Source organism: Camponotus floridanus, unplaced genomic scaffold (genome assembly GCF_003227725.1).
Source record: "Camponotus floridanus strain SB8 unplaced genomic scaffold, Cflo_v7.5 scaffold103, whole genome shotgun sequence".
Lineage (NCBI taxonomy): Eukaryota > Metazoa > Arthropoda > Insecta > Hymenoptera > Formicidae > Camponotus > Camponotus floridanus.
In genome coordinates, this window is record NW_020229219.1 from 168,187 (window position 1) to 182,792 (window position 14,606).

Here is a 14,606-nt window from a genome sequence, read left to right on the forward strand (position 1 = left end):
TTTTATTTTATATTTCTTTTCTATACATAACATCTTTATAACTTTATGTTTATTTATTTTCTCTATTCTCGAAAGAGGAAATATTAGAAAATGTAATTTCAATGTAATTTTCAATTCCATTCCATTCAATTTAATTTCAAAATTAACGATATCTCTTGTTTATCGGAAGCAAACTGATCTCGTACTAATGCCAAGATGTAAATATGAAATTGAGGACAAGCATCATTGAAGACAAGATCAATATCGATTTATTTAAGATAAACTGTACATTTCATACGAAAGCTGTACGCATCATAATGCGTTAATGTAATTAACTAAAAATACTACGAATGATATATTCCTACGCATGTAGCAACAATATACCCTGAGATATTGATCGGCTGAAGTATCAAAGGTGATTTTTATCACAATTCTTCAGAGAATTTTTTACCATTGCTTGTAAGATTTGTACGTATGTATATATACAAGTAAACGTTGATTTCACAATGTAAGCAAGAAATCCAAAGGAAAAGCGTGCTTGCTTCTTCTTTAATTTTTACCATTTTTATCATTGATATTTTAAGAACTTAGAATTTCATGAAAATTTTCTATTGTGAAAACGTGTCTTCATCCTAGTGGAATAAGAATATTCGGAAATTTCAACAATGAATTGTAATCTCTCGATAATAAGGTTTTGATTATTCTTGGCTGCTCTCGAAAAGAATCATAATGGCCTCGAAAGTTTGATATGTTTGATAAGTTCGTTCAATCGTGAATCGATTAATTCGCGATGCTCGTATTAAAAAGAGCATACGAAACTTGGCAAGTGTCAATGCAATGAAAAATTGATTTATTTCACAGTTTGTTTATATACATTGTTTCGTATCGGAATAAGAAATAGTATAGATAAATGTATATTCTGACAAGTGGTATGTAGGATGAATGCACGTGCGAAACTACTCGAAGGACAATGCAATTCTGGAAAAACACGCGCTGTATATATAATTTATATTTACCGGAAATTCTAGAACAAGTTTTGGATATACCTATAACGACATTATGTTGTAAAAAAAGATAGGATAAAATAAAGCATAAAAACGATATTGATTGTAAGTCAGATTGTCAAAATATTTCTATCCAAACTTCTATCACTTCTCCTATTATTGAAGTTTTTTTTAATAGAGTAGAATAATTTTAAATTAGATGTTTTCAACACAAACACACACACACAATATCTGTATGTTAATATTCTAAAATCGTATATATTTTAATTAATTCAATACATATATCGTTAGTGAATTTCTCTCTCTCTCTCTCTCTCTCTCTCTCTCTCTCTCTCTCTCTCTCTCTCTCTTTCTCTCTCTTTTCCTCCTTTTTAATAATTATATAATATATTATATATATTTATAATAAATATATTATATTTATTTTATAAAAAAAGTATTACTAAGAAAAATAATGGAAAATATTTCACAACATCCTCATTATAAATGTTTAATATAATTATTAACTGATACAATAAAAATTCAAATTTTAAATTTTAAATTTTTTCACATGAATTTATAATTTTTAAAAAAGTTTAATTCATATAGAAATTGAACTCCTATACTATGTGCCTCAAACAGACAATAAACGAACAGTTTTCCATTTATTGTTAGAGATTTAAAAAAGAGCTTTTAAAATTATATAGTTTCAAAAAGGATAATCTACCTTTTTAAATCAAAGTAAATGTTAGATTAAAAACTGAGATGAGAAGTAGGACAAAAATCTCGGTTTGGAGAGTTAGTTTAGAAATCAACAAGTTAACTTAATTAATTACGTTGTATAAATATTATTAATCCATTTTTATCCTTTAAATTTTATATTATTTCTTGATTTTTATATTATTTCTTGTTTTTTAATATCTTATTGTTACGAATTAATTCAGATACAGATCGAATATCGATAGTGAATGTCCGCGACAACCGGAGATGTGAGATAGACTTTGCGGCGCCTTCGTTCCTAATATCGAAAGCTTGTATAATTCAGTATTCATCATATTGAGATCGTTACATAGACACGTTTATCTTTATAATGATGAATACAACTTCTCAAAGCATTTATATCCTTTTCTCGATTTGCTACAATCGCCGGCAGGCATTTTAGAAATTAACGCTTGCGATCTGATTACTGAAATATCGTTTGAACAATTTTTATCATAATTATTGAGAAAGCTTGCATTCAAAGAGAAGTTCTAGTACTTTACAATATTGCTCGGCCACGTTCAGCTTATTTTTATCGTATGCACGTCAAACTGATTGTACTTTGAAATAGATCATTTCATAAATGTACACCGTTGATGTAACTGTAAAATTAAATCGTATATTTAAAGTATTATATATTGTAAATGATATATATTGTAAATTAAATTATTATATAAATTAAGTATTATATAAATTATTATAATATTATAGTATTGTAGTAATATAGTAATATTAGTATTATATTATAATATTATATTTATTATTATTATATAAATAATGTATTATATAAATTATAAATTTATTTCAATTTTTCATGTTTTTATTAAATTCTTGATCAATTTTTTGGTAAATTCTTTTAATAACTTTTCTCTATTTTATAAATGCAAATGGAAATAACTAGTTTAAATTTTAAATTGTATATCTTTTTTATGAAAAATAAATGGATATTTTCTGTACACTCGATTATTTTTATCAGTGTTTTATCATATTTTATTTTGCAAATGGAAATAACTAGTTTAAATTAAATTGTATATCTTTTTTATGAAAAATAAATGGATATCTTCTATACACTCGATTATTTTTATCAGTGTTTTATCATATTTTATTTTTCTATAAATTTCACCAAGTTAAAATTTTACACCTATTTTCTTAATTTTCAATTTAACGTCAACTTTGATACTTTAAGCAAATCAAAGTTCTTTTTAAAGTCTTGTTAACGTATAGTTTTATTGATCTTCTGTTTTAAATGTCTAAGAAGACAGTAAACAAAGAATTTACTTTGTTATTTGAGATACAAAGTAAAAATTCAATTTTTATGCGAGGTGATTCATAAATGTGCGGTAATACTTCAGAGAGTGAATGTACATACTAAACAGATAAGAAATGTTATTTGAACATAGGTCATAATTTCTGTATAAAAATTATTTTACATTAATACATCTCTCAAATGAATTATAAAAGTTTAAAGAAAATGCCTGAGGATACTCCTTTGTTGAAATCCGAATATTTTTAAACTATTCTCTTTAGATCAATGAATAAAGAGAAATGAATATCATGGTAATAATCTACTGATGTAAATTTATTAGACTTTTATTTTAGCGATCACTTAAAAAATCTGTTTTATATATTATATAAATTAATAAAGTTCATTTGCAAGAAAAGATATGGATTCGAAATAATTCGAACAATGTTTGATATGTTTTCCAATTAGTTGAGGAACTAAATATTATATAAAGTACTATAACATAAGTTGAAACAACAAATCACAGCATTTTGAGCATTCTCTTTAATCTGTCATAACTCAAAAACCATGATACATGTGATATATTTAAATAACATTTTCTTTATTTATGTGTATATTTACTTTTTAAAATATTACTGTGCATTTAATAAATCATTTAATAAATCATCCTGTATAAATTAAACCTTTCGAAATTAAATCTTTTCTTCTAGAATCTGTGAAGAAACTTGAGAAAATTGAAGTTGAAAATAGCAGCACAATTTCGATTCGATATTATTAGAACACAATAATAAGATTGTTTCGAAATGTCGATAGATAAGTGCATTCGGAAAATATCGCATAATTTTTTGTTTCCAAACTTTCGCAAATATCTTTCATATAAATATACGCTTGATGCACGAAGAATTCTCTTCAAGAGAAATTAACTTGTTTATCTTTTTCTCTCTTTCCTTCCATTTAACAGAAATTACAAAACTTACATATCAACTTTATAATTTCTATACTAAATTCCCGCGAATTAGATGTTTTTTGGACACGTACACTTATCAAAAGATGCTGTTCGTCACCACGATTCAATTTGTTTACAAAGAAAATTGAGACATCGCTCAACGGAAGACGCAAAATGAATATTACTTTACCACGAAAGAAGAAGCTTTTAAAAGATTTAATTAGTCGCATAGCTCCAACATATTGCTGATGTTATTCGCTCCAATCCCAAAAATAAATCTTTTTCTTGATATTAAAGATTGTTTGACTTAAATCTTGTCTATTTATATCTTGTGGTAAATATTATTGAAAATCGACTAAATGATGTTTAATATAAAATTACAATGAAAAAAAAGATATTTAAATCTCTATTTAGAATGATTTAGATGTACACATATTTTTATTCGTATAATTTTATTCGAAAATTTCGTTCGTTTAAATGAGTAACGCGAATGACATATTTATTCTTGAATAATTAAAAAAAATATATTAACTTAATTTGGATATGAAAAGAAACATTTAACACTTAATTAAAGTCATTAATTAAAGCTATATATGCTCATTTACTTATTTCTTTCAAATTGATATAATGTATTTAAAAATTGTTAAAAATATTAATTTTAATTCCTCCTGAAAATCGCGTCAAATGCAATATGCAATTTTTTTTACTAAAAGTCCACGAGAAAATCGAAACTTCATTGTTTCAAATAAAAATAATCGCAATGTACATACAATGACAGAATTAATGAATCAATCTAAAAAGCTCGATAATCAATAAATATATAACCATCGATAATCTATATGATGTGCAAATCGCGACATTTCTCAAATTTTCGCAACTTCTTTAATTGATAATTAAACGAGAGAAATTCGTGTTACGCGTTATGTAATATTAATATTATAATGTTTTCTGCAAAACGCACTCTTTCTCGAAATAGCAGCCAATTTAAAATGTTTACGCAATTATGTAGCTAATCAAACAATGATAATACACATCGCGCATTTTTAGTTCAATTTGTCCTTTGCAATCTAACTTATCATTGTCAACTGAGATTTTTGTAATTCCACGAATTCGCGTAATACGAATTTTGAATTGATCGAGCGAGCTTCTCTTTGTTTTTAATCCTTTTAGTATAAATGACGCACATATAACCTTATGGACGAAATTGTATTTGAAAAATTTTTATACCAATTTAACATATAACAGATTCTTATGTAATATTTTCGAAAACTGGAATGTACAGCATTATTTTATAAATTTGCGAAACAGTTTACCCACATTTTTAGCACACTTTGACGGAGTTAAAAACTTTTAATTTTCTATCGATTTCTTTCTTATCAGTCTCTTCATTAATTGCATTTTTTACTTTTTTCGGAATCAAAAAATCGTCCCGAAAATAAAAAATCATGTAAATCGAGAGATGTATTAATGTAAAATAAAAAACTCATTAAAGACGAGTGACAGATAAAATTTATACCTTATTTAAAAAAACCAATTCATGATAATTAATCAGCACTCATTAAGTAACTTCAGTCAATAATTATTAAATAAGTATTCGAATAGTTTATTTACGTCATAAGTCACTGAGTTAATTTCGTAAAGATTAATGAATTTTTCTACAGAGAAACTGAATATTTACTTGAATACAGTATACATTTTTCTCTGTGTAAAAGTTCGCAATATATTTGAAGTGCGATTTATAAGAGTTCTATTCATTATATATATAAACATCAAAGTAATCGTTGAGGAAAACTTTTTTGTAATTATTTATCCATATCTCATTCGCGTTTGCTTCGTCCATTTCATTAGTTTTCGCTTTTATTCTACATTTTTTGCAACCTTGAAACGAATCTGTATCGTCATGTCCAACACAAAGAATTTTCCTTCCTCAATGTTCTTCTTATTTCTATTAGTCGAACAAAAGTTAAGATTGAGAAGAGAGAAACCTTTTTCTTTTTTTAATAGAGCAGGACTGGAGGGTTAATCTATCCGCATTCGCAAACTTAGCTACACGCGTGTATATGTGTGTTTTCGCGTGGGTGCTGGCGCCCGCCATCGTGAACTTTATAGATTCCTGGAGTCGAGTTTGTGCGTAATTCTATGGCCTCTAAAAATCGCGCTGTCACGTTTGATACTTTCTCGGCTCCATTATCTACTTACTAAGGAAGGGGGATTGAAAAAAATTATTACAATGCGATAGCGAGCGCGACAAAGGACAGTGACTTATTCGAGAAACAAAAAATTGGTCTTGATTGGTTTTGCTTGAAAAATGTATAATATTGGTTCATGTTACAATTTTTAATTAAAGCAATTTCGAAGAATGTAGAAAATAAATATTATCAGAGAATATTATCAGAGTAAACTATAATTATGTATTTTGGTTTCTTCTGTCAAATGCTTGAAATAATTTTTCTTTATTTATATGTTCCGAGCTTTCTTAAGAATATGAGATCAGGAACTACTATGTATATGTCAGACTGATCCCTTACTAAAGTAATATCATTTCTAGTAAGATCATCTCTGCGCCGCACTATCCGCGAATCAAAATTTACTCCTATTTTCAATTTCAGTTTTCTCATGTTTATAAATTCTAAAGAATTTTAATAGATTTAATTTATATAGAAATTGAGTTCTCTTTATTATTTATCTTAAATAAGTAATAAACGAAGAGTTCCCCACTTAAAAATTTTAAAAGGGAGATTTTGACAAAATTATAAGTTAAATAATTTTAAAAGAGGTGTATCTGACTAAGAGGTCTAACTGCTTAAAGTATCAAAAGTATTAGGTTGAAAATTAAAATTGAAAGGAGGAGAAAAATATTGGATTTCCACGTACATCGGTAAATGCGAGTTTCCTACGATTCATGTTACATAATTAAAAATTCATTTAATAAAATTCTCCGATTACGATAAATCCCCGTTTACATCTCTAATCTTATTACAATCATTCATCCTCTTTAGGGAAGCCGAAGAATAAAACTTGCGCTTTAATTTGATAACTTTTATGTGATTGATTTAGTTTTAATTTAATTCTATTTGCGCTTTCTTCGAAGTGAAATTTTTGTCAACAATCAATCGCGTAATAAGATATATCGTCCCAAGAAAGAGATTGTAAATACGAGTGTAATTTAACTTACTCGGCTCGTTTAATACTTTGAAAGCTGTATAACAATAACAAACAACAAATGTGGCGTTGGTTTTAACATACGTGTTATTTGTCTTTTTGACTGGATAAACAGTTTGTCTTTGCAAACCTTCGGAAATCACGAGGAACTTGTTGAGCGCCCTTTTAAAAACAGAATACGCGACTAAAATACGGCTGCCTATCTACGAGATACCGAACGCATACAAAACAGCCATTTTATATTTAGTTTAGCTTTTTGATATAAAAATCATTTTATACACATATATACATGTCTCTTCGTTTCATGAACATTACATAAATATTCCATAATATTATAATAAAACTGATTTTCTTAATAAAATATGAAATAATAGAAGAAACGGAAAAAGAGAAAAATTTATATAAAAATTAATATACAATAAAATATATAAAAATTTTCTATGATAGTAAATGTTTTACTAAAAAACAGTGAATATTATACTTTATAATCGTACCTTTTGTTATATTATATTCTTGAGCACATATACATAATCCTCTTCATGAAGCTTCCATTATAATCATGTCGATGCTGCACTGCTTGAATTTTGCAACAAAAAAACTGCCTTGTGGCACCATCTGTCATCATTTTCAATCGATCTTGATGCAGCACGAATATACCTCGAAACAGTGATCCTACCGACTGTGTCGAGTAAATTGATTAAAAAGTTCCAACTGAAAGTTCCAGGTGACGCATCGAAACTCTCAAAAGACTTTCCCTCTCCCTCGCCCTTTGCTTTCTCTTCCTGTTCTCAACGAATAGACAAAATTCGGAGGACAACACATAGCACGTAGGTAGCTGGCTCTATCATTTTGAATCAGGTACCGAGTGGAAATAGTTGTCGAAGAGTAAGACCAGGAGGATCGTTCAAGGCGAGCAGCAAGAACGTGGAGAGTCGAAAGAAAAGAGCGAGAGTCTACAAGGTAAAGAGCGACGCTTGAATCGACGATTTCTATTTTGCCATTAAAAAGGTAATTATCACATTTTCTAATTAATTGAAATAATCCAGGCGACCGATAATAGTCCGTCCATATCGAAAAAAAGCTCTTTGTGCGATTATTTGTAGTATGAACAATAGAACGAGATAACGTAAAGAATAAAAATAGCATACACGCATACATAAATTAACATGGTACACGTACGATTGAGTTGAACAACAATGTGTATAAATAAACGCCCAAAAAGATTAAATTGCAATTATAACCAAGTAAAATTCTATTTGCTGTGGCGTAGTAATTGAATGCTTTCCGGAATATTCTGAAAATGTGTCATGTGTTTTTTAGTCCTATCTTTTGATTACTATGAACAATTTTGAAAAATCTCGAAATTAAATTTTTCATAAACTTCTTGTTTTCCTCTTTTTTGCCACTTAGAAAAATTTTGAGATGTATATGAGAAGTAAATTTTTTTCAAGTTTACAAACATTCTGTTATGTACAATCAAATACTTTTATTGGTCGTAAGATTAGGTTAGAATTTTATGATTATATTATGTTATGTAGATTATATTCGATTAAGAGAGAGGGAGAGGGAGCGAAATATGTGTATATACATTGCTTTGTATGTATAATAAGAAAAATCCTTTATCGGTTATTTATGAGTAATAGTTATTTTCTTTTTCTTTTCTTTTCTCTTGTTTTGTTCTCAGCATGTGCTTCATATCTCGTAAAATAAAATAGAATCAATTAAATCTAGATAAACAGATCCTATAAATTGGGGATTATTATTTCTTTTTTCTTATACATCTAGAATTTAGATTATCCTTCAACTTGAAATTACACTTTTTGTTTAATTATTTAAATTGTCATTAGCTATTTCATGAAAGGAAATGTGAAGTTTACTTAGAATGCTTAGGATGCTATGAAAAAACATCGAAGATAAAATAATATAAATCAACATGATTTATATTACCTAGTTTTGTATATAGTAACATACTTCCCATGTTTTCATATATGCAGATGCCTAACATAAAGCTGCAGAGCTCTGATGGCGAGGTGTTTGAGGTTGATGTCGAGATCGCAAAATGTTCGGTCACCATCAAAACCATGTTAGAGGATCTTGGTATGGATGAAGATGAGGAAGAGGTTGTGCCGTTACCAAATGTTAATTCCGCAATCCTCAGGAAGGTTATACAATGGGCTACATATCACAAGGATGATCCTCCACCACCAGAAGATGATGAGAACAAAGAGAAGCGTACTGATGATATCAGTTCATGGGATGCTGATTTTCTGAAAGTAAGTATCATTTGGTGAATCTAAACAAGTCTAGACTTATTAAGAAATAATAATATTATTAACGAAACCACATTATGATAAGAGTTAAATTTTTTTTAATGATTCAAACATGAATATGTGTTTCACAGGTTGATCAAGGTACTCTCTTTGAATTGATTTTGGCAGCTAATTATCTCGATATCAAGGGTCTGTTAGATGTCACGTGCAAAACCGTCGCTAATATGATCAAAGGTAAAACACCTGAGGAGATACGTAAAACATTCAACATCAAGAATGATTTCACTGCTTCGGAGGAAGAGCAGGTGCGCAAGGAGAACGAATGGTGTGAAGAGAAATAAAATGGAAAAATATCTCTGAATGTTGAACAATTGATCATTGCATTACTGAACTTTAGAATTTAGTAACTCTGTTGTTTTAATAAATTTTTCTCCAGTGAGAGTAAGATTTAAAAAAAAAAAATAGTCGACTAATTGTGGTAAAAATACTAAAATTGTGACCACTTCCTATTCTACCACTAGATCCATTATTTATTTTCCATTAAAAATAAATATAGAATTATGAATTACTGTGTCAGAGATATAACCCTATCTATATACTTTAATTTTTAAATTCTAGAAGAATACAAAATTTTTCGATATCAGTATAGAATGATATAAGTACACTTTTATGTGTTAAGTTGCTTTATATTTTTAGCATAAAATATAAATGTTTATTTAAGAAAATTGTATACACACAATTTAACAATATATTAAGTGAAAAATTTTAAAAATTTCTCTTGTATTTTGCATTCTTCAAATCCTTTCCTTAAAAAAAAAATAACTTTTCTTTAAATTCAGTAATTAATTAATTACAAATGCATAAGATTATTTTGCTGATTAATAATGCAGTTCTATAGTATAAAATTAATTATTTTTATTATTCTTACATATATTTTTGGTGCGCAAATATGAATGTACTTGCAAAATTATAAGTTGAGAACCCACATTTCCTAACCTTTATATCAAAACATTAAGCAACGAGACTTACTCGAATAAATATTTAACGTCTCATTTTATACTTATTAAAAAAAATTAATTTTATGTGAATTTCAATAATACGCTTAATTTTAAAAAGAACATTATATACTTTTAATGTAATACCAGTGGATATGTGTATACTTTACAATGTACAATGAGTTATACAAGTGAGTACATCGATTAATATTAATTAATATTAAATTCAATTGTCATAATTGTTTTACAAAAAGCAACACGAATTTCCAAATGTAAATATATATTTTGATTTATCTTTCATGTTTTTAGTTAACGATACTAAAAAATTAAAATTGCAAAATGACAACAAACCAGATTATCCACAAGCCTTACATGATATATGTAATTGGCTTCATTTTAATAAAGCTGCTATAGAATATCACGATTTAAAGGAAGTCAAGACTATAAGTTACAATGAATTGCAAGCGATGAAAGAAGTAGTTGCAAATTGTTTGAAATGTATACAGTATCCTGAATTTATTGGTATTAACTTGGATATTTTAGAATATTGTGTTCCTTCTTTAATGCTTGGGTAAGATATATATAATTGTTCCACTAAATATTCAATTCATTACTCTATTATATATATATATATATATATATATATATATATATTATATATCATAATATTTTATATATAATATATAAGATTATGATTATCTATATTTATATAATATATAAATATTTACTACAAATCCCTTTTTTTCTTGGCAGAATTCTTGATAGTGGACATGCTTTTCTCAATATACCTGAAGATCCGTTGACATATAAACAGATGCTTACCTTTTTACATATAAACTATATTTTTACAAAATATGTGACATCTAATAGAGATATCATATATCAATTTGATATTCATGGGCAATCAATATATTTAACAAAATTAAGAAATGTTCAAGAAAAAAATATTAATAGAAAATGGTATCACTTTGCATATGCAATTGCAACTTCAGGCTCAACTGGGATCCCAAAAATAGTTAAAGTACCTCATTCTTGTATATTGCCTAATATTATAGATTTGAGGAGAATCCTTAATGTAACAAACTCTGATAAAATTGCACAATTAACAAATTTTACCTTTGATCCTAGTATTGTTGAAATTTTTCTAAGTCTTTCTTGCACTGCAACTCTGTTCATGGTCTCAAAATCATTAAAAAGTGAAGCTAACAGGTGAATAATTATTATATAACAAATTTGAAAAATGTTAAAAAAAATAATATAAAGTTTACAATATATGTACAACCAAAAATATTTTTCAGACTCTTAGAAGAAATATTCCATAGCCATGTAACTCTTCTTCAAATTACTCCATCGCTTTTTTTTCACAAATGGTCCACTGAACGTTTGAAGACAACAATCTTGGACAAAGATTCTCAGTTAAGAGTTCTTCTCTTGGGTGGAGAACCATTTCCTAGTATGAAATTAATTTTAAAAGCTAGTCATCTGCAGAATATGACACGATTATTTAATATCTATGGTATAACCGAAATATCGTGTTGGTCCAGTATTAATGAAATCACCAAAGACAACAGTACAGATGAATCTTATTTAGGTGAACCATTATCTGAAATTATATTTCAAATTAGAAATGAAGTTAATGAAGTGATAACTAGAGGTGAAGGCACTCTTTACATCGGTCAGTTTTTCAATTTTTTAACATTACAATTATATATGAAATAACATATATAAAAGATGTTTGTGTAATTTAATTTTAATATAAATTATTTTCTTTGCTTTCAATATAGGAAGTATCAGTAGAATTTGTATCATTGGAAATGAAATGGACGAAAATTTAACTAAACCAATTTTTCGTAATACTGGCGATATAGTCTCAGTAAGTTTTATTGACAAAATATATTTTAATTTTCTTCAAATTAAATATTTTCAATAAAAAAACAAATTTAAATTTATGTTGTTTTTTTTCTTTTTAGACAGATGATCAGGGTAGAATATTTTATAAAGGAAGACGAAATAATATCATAAAGAGATTTGGAAATAAAGTGAATTTACAGGAACTTCAGAAAGTCGCGACGGAATTAAATTTCGTACGAATTTGTGCCACATTTTGGGACGCAAAAAGTCACAAATTATACCTGTGTGTATCTACTACAGAACCCAAAGAAGAATTTCCTAAGTTGAAAGAAGATTTAATATCGCATTTAAAAATATTACCAGCGATCTATAAACCTGATAAAATAATTATAATAAATGATTTTAATTTTACTACTAGTGGAAAGATTTGTCACACATCATTAAAAAAAATATGTCAAGAATCTGAAACAGAAATTATTAACGATTTGCGTACTGATGCAGGTGAAATATTTACAAACTTGTGGAATAATCATATAAACTCTAAAGGCACCGGTTTTTTAACGTCAGGTGGTACGTCAATAGCAGCACTTCAAATCTCAAGCGCTATTGCTGAAGTTTTTAACGCGGAATTTCCTGAATTAATTGGTATGTTACTAAAGGACGTTACGTGCAACGAATGCATCAATTATATTAGAGATACTTTAATTCAACAAGGCTGCAGCAAGAATGTCAGTCGGCGCGTCAACATTTCTTTTGATGACAAATCTTCCCAGAAATGTAATGCAAAAGAATTCTTAACAAGACAATCATCGTCGAATAATACTTCATCATTAAATAAAAAAAATTTCTGTCAATGGTATAAATGTAGAGGAAAAACTTACAGTAATATATTAATGCAAGAAGAAAGTACTGCTCTCTCACAAGAAGAAAATATTAAATTATTAGCGACATATAATTTGCAAAAGTGTGTCGATGCCTCACCAATAGTATACTGTTATTCTAAGTAAAGATAATTCTGAAAAAGAAAATATTATGAAAAGATATTTCGTCTCTTTTTCTCACGCGTTCATTAATTTTTAGGACAGAATTGTACGCAACAGTCGGCTCACACTTCGGTATTATATGTACTGTTGATTTGCTAAAAACTAACAATAAACCGTACGAGATTCAATTACCAAATAGGATAGAAGCTTCTGTTTTAGTCCTGACGGAATTTCATGGCATTGTAGGTAAATATATCGCTTGATATTAATACAATACAATTTAAGAACTATTAATTAACAATATCATTGATAGGTTGTTACGATGGGTATATATACTGTATCCATTTAAAAACTGGCGAAGTAATTTGGAAATTTCAAACGCAAGATATGGTGAAATGTACGGCGATAACGTGTACACAAGGGAACAAAATATTTGTAGGTTCTTATGACCACTACGTATACTGTCTTTCAATCGAGGTAAACAGCTTAATGTTAAGTCAGCACTACTAGAAGCTATCTCTTGAAGCTATTATTAATATATTATATATTTTATATATATATATATATATATATATATATATATATATATATATATATACACATATATTAGGATGGTACTCAAATATGGAAAACTGAAGCGAGCGAAGGTGGAATCTGTGCTACCGGTTGTTTGCATCGAGAATCAACTTCAGTTCTTTTCGGGACACTGGATGGTTCGTGCGTAGCCTTGCAGCAATCTTCCGGACAGATTTCGTGGAAACGTAAATTGCAGGATCCAATTTTCGTCGCACCCGTTGTTCTTCGAACCGGATACGTCTTATTTTGTTCCGTGGCTGGAGCATTGTGTTGTTTCGATATCGAAACTGATTGTCAGGTAGACAACTATCCGTCACTTTCTCTGTCGTTTGACATTTATCATTCTCGACGTCTGTTATAATAAAATTTTTGTTATTACAGATGTGGCGATATATGATACACGGCAATGTGTTTTCGTATCCCGTGATATGGAATGTCGAATCTACAAACAACGAGTATGTTATTTTGGCTAGCCATAACAAACATGTGTATTGTTTGAAAATGCCAAGGAAGACTGAAAGAAATGAACCAAAATTAAAATATACGTTACAATTGCCTTCGCCTATTTTTGCGACTCCTTGGTGCGAAAATGGACGTATGTTTGTAGTATGTACAGATGGTATCCTTAAAGTATTCGATCTTTCGGAAGGTAAATTGTTGGCGATCAAGCAACTTCCTGGCGAGACGTTCTCTTCGCCAGTTGTTCACAACAATCTCGTTGTCTTAGGATGCCGAGATAATAATCTTTACATTTTGAAATTGTGCGCAACATGATGTAAAAATAACATTAAAATTTTATATAAAAATGCGACTACTATTATAAATTCTTCATACTCTTCGATTTTTAGCGAGATTGGTC

General features: G+C 28.2%; 2 protein-coding genes across 5 annotated transcripts; both read left to right on the top strand.

The window, feature by feature from the left end:
- The first annotated feature begins 7,825 nt into the window (after positions 1 to 7,825).
- Positions 7,826 to 9,949, top strand: LOC105255358 (S-phase kinase-associated protein 1). Of its 3 annotated transcripts, none has more exons than XM_011264593.3 (3): positions 7,826 to 8,032; positions 9,067 to 9,345; positions 9,474 to 9,949. In XM_011264593.3, exons 2-3 carry the CDS (start codon positions 9,067 to 9,069, stop codon positions 9,681 to 9,683), a joined length of 489 nt encoding a protein of 162 aa, XP_011262895.1. In that variant the 5' UTR covers positions 7,826 to 8,032; the 3' UTR covers positions 9,684 to 9,949. The 3 variants fall into 3 exon arrangements, with proteins under 3 accessions (XP_011262895.1, XP_011262894.1, XP_011262893.1); XM_011264592.3 differs by having other exon boundaries at positions 7,827 to 8,080; positions 9,474 to 9,948; XM_011264591.3 differs by lacking the exon at positions 7,826 to 8,032 and having other exon boundaries at positions 9,061 to 9,345.
- A 494-nt stretch (positions 9,950 to 10,443) lies between these two features.
- On the top strand, positions 10,444 to 14,560 carry LOC105255360 (beta-alanine-activating enzyme). 2 transcript variants are annotated; one of them, XM_011264595.3, is made up of 10 exons: positions 10,444 to 10,528; positions 10,647 to 10,908; positions 11,091 to 11,546; positions 11,636 to 12,012; positions 12,122 to 12,210; positions 12,308 to 13,191; positions 13,269 to 13,417; positions 13,485 to 13,648; positions 13,782 to 14,045; positions 14,129 to 14,560. In XM_011264595.3, the coding sequence occupies exons 1-10, from the start codon at positions 10,516 to 10,518 to the stop codon at positions 14,519 to 14,521; spliced, it is 3,051 nt and encodes a 1,016-aa protein (XP_011262897.2). In that variant the 5' UTR covers positions 10,444 to 10,515; the 3' UTR covers positions 14,522 to 14,560. The 2 variants fall into 2 exon arrangements, with proteins under 2 accessions (XP_011262897.2, XP_019884384.2); XM_020028825.2 differs by having other exon boundaries at positions 12,308 to 12,471.
- Positions 14,561 to 14,606: the final 46 nt, after the last annotated feature.

What these genes read in the sequence shown, in the direction of transcription:
- LOC105255358 (XM_011264591.3), top strand. Translation starts at nt 9,061, where the DNA reads ATGCAGATGCCTAACATAAAGCTGCAGAGCTCTGATGGCGAGGTGTTT. An exon ending in GGGATGCTGATTTTCTGAAA is followed by an intron (nt 9,346 to 9,473) that starts GTAAGTATCATT and finishes TGTGTTTCACAG; the next exon opens with GTTGATCAAGGTACTCTCTT.
- LOC105255360 (XM_011264595.3), top strand. An exon ending in GTTCCTTCTTTAATGCTTGG is followed by an intron (nt 10,909 to 11,090) that starts GTAAGATATATA and finishes TTTTCTTGGCAG; the next exon opens with AATTCTTGATAGTGGACATG. An exon ending in TATACTGTCTTTCAATCGAG is followed by an intron (nt 13,649 to 13,781) that starts GTAAACAGCTTA and finishes CACATATATTAG; the next exon opens with GATGGTACTCAAATATGGAA.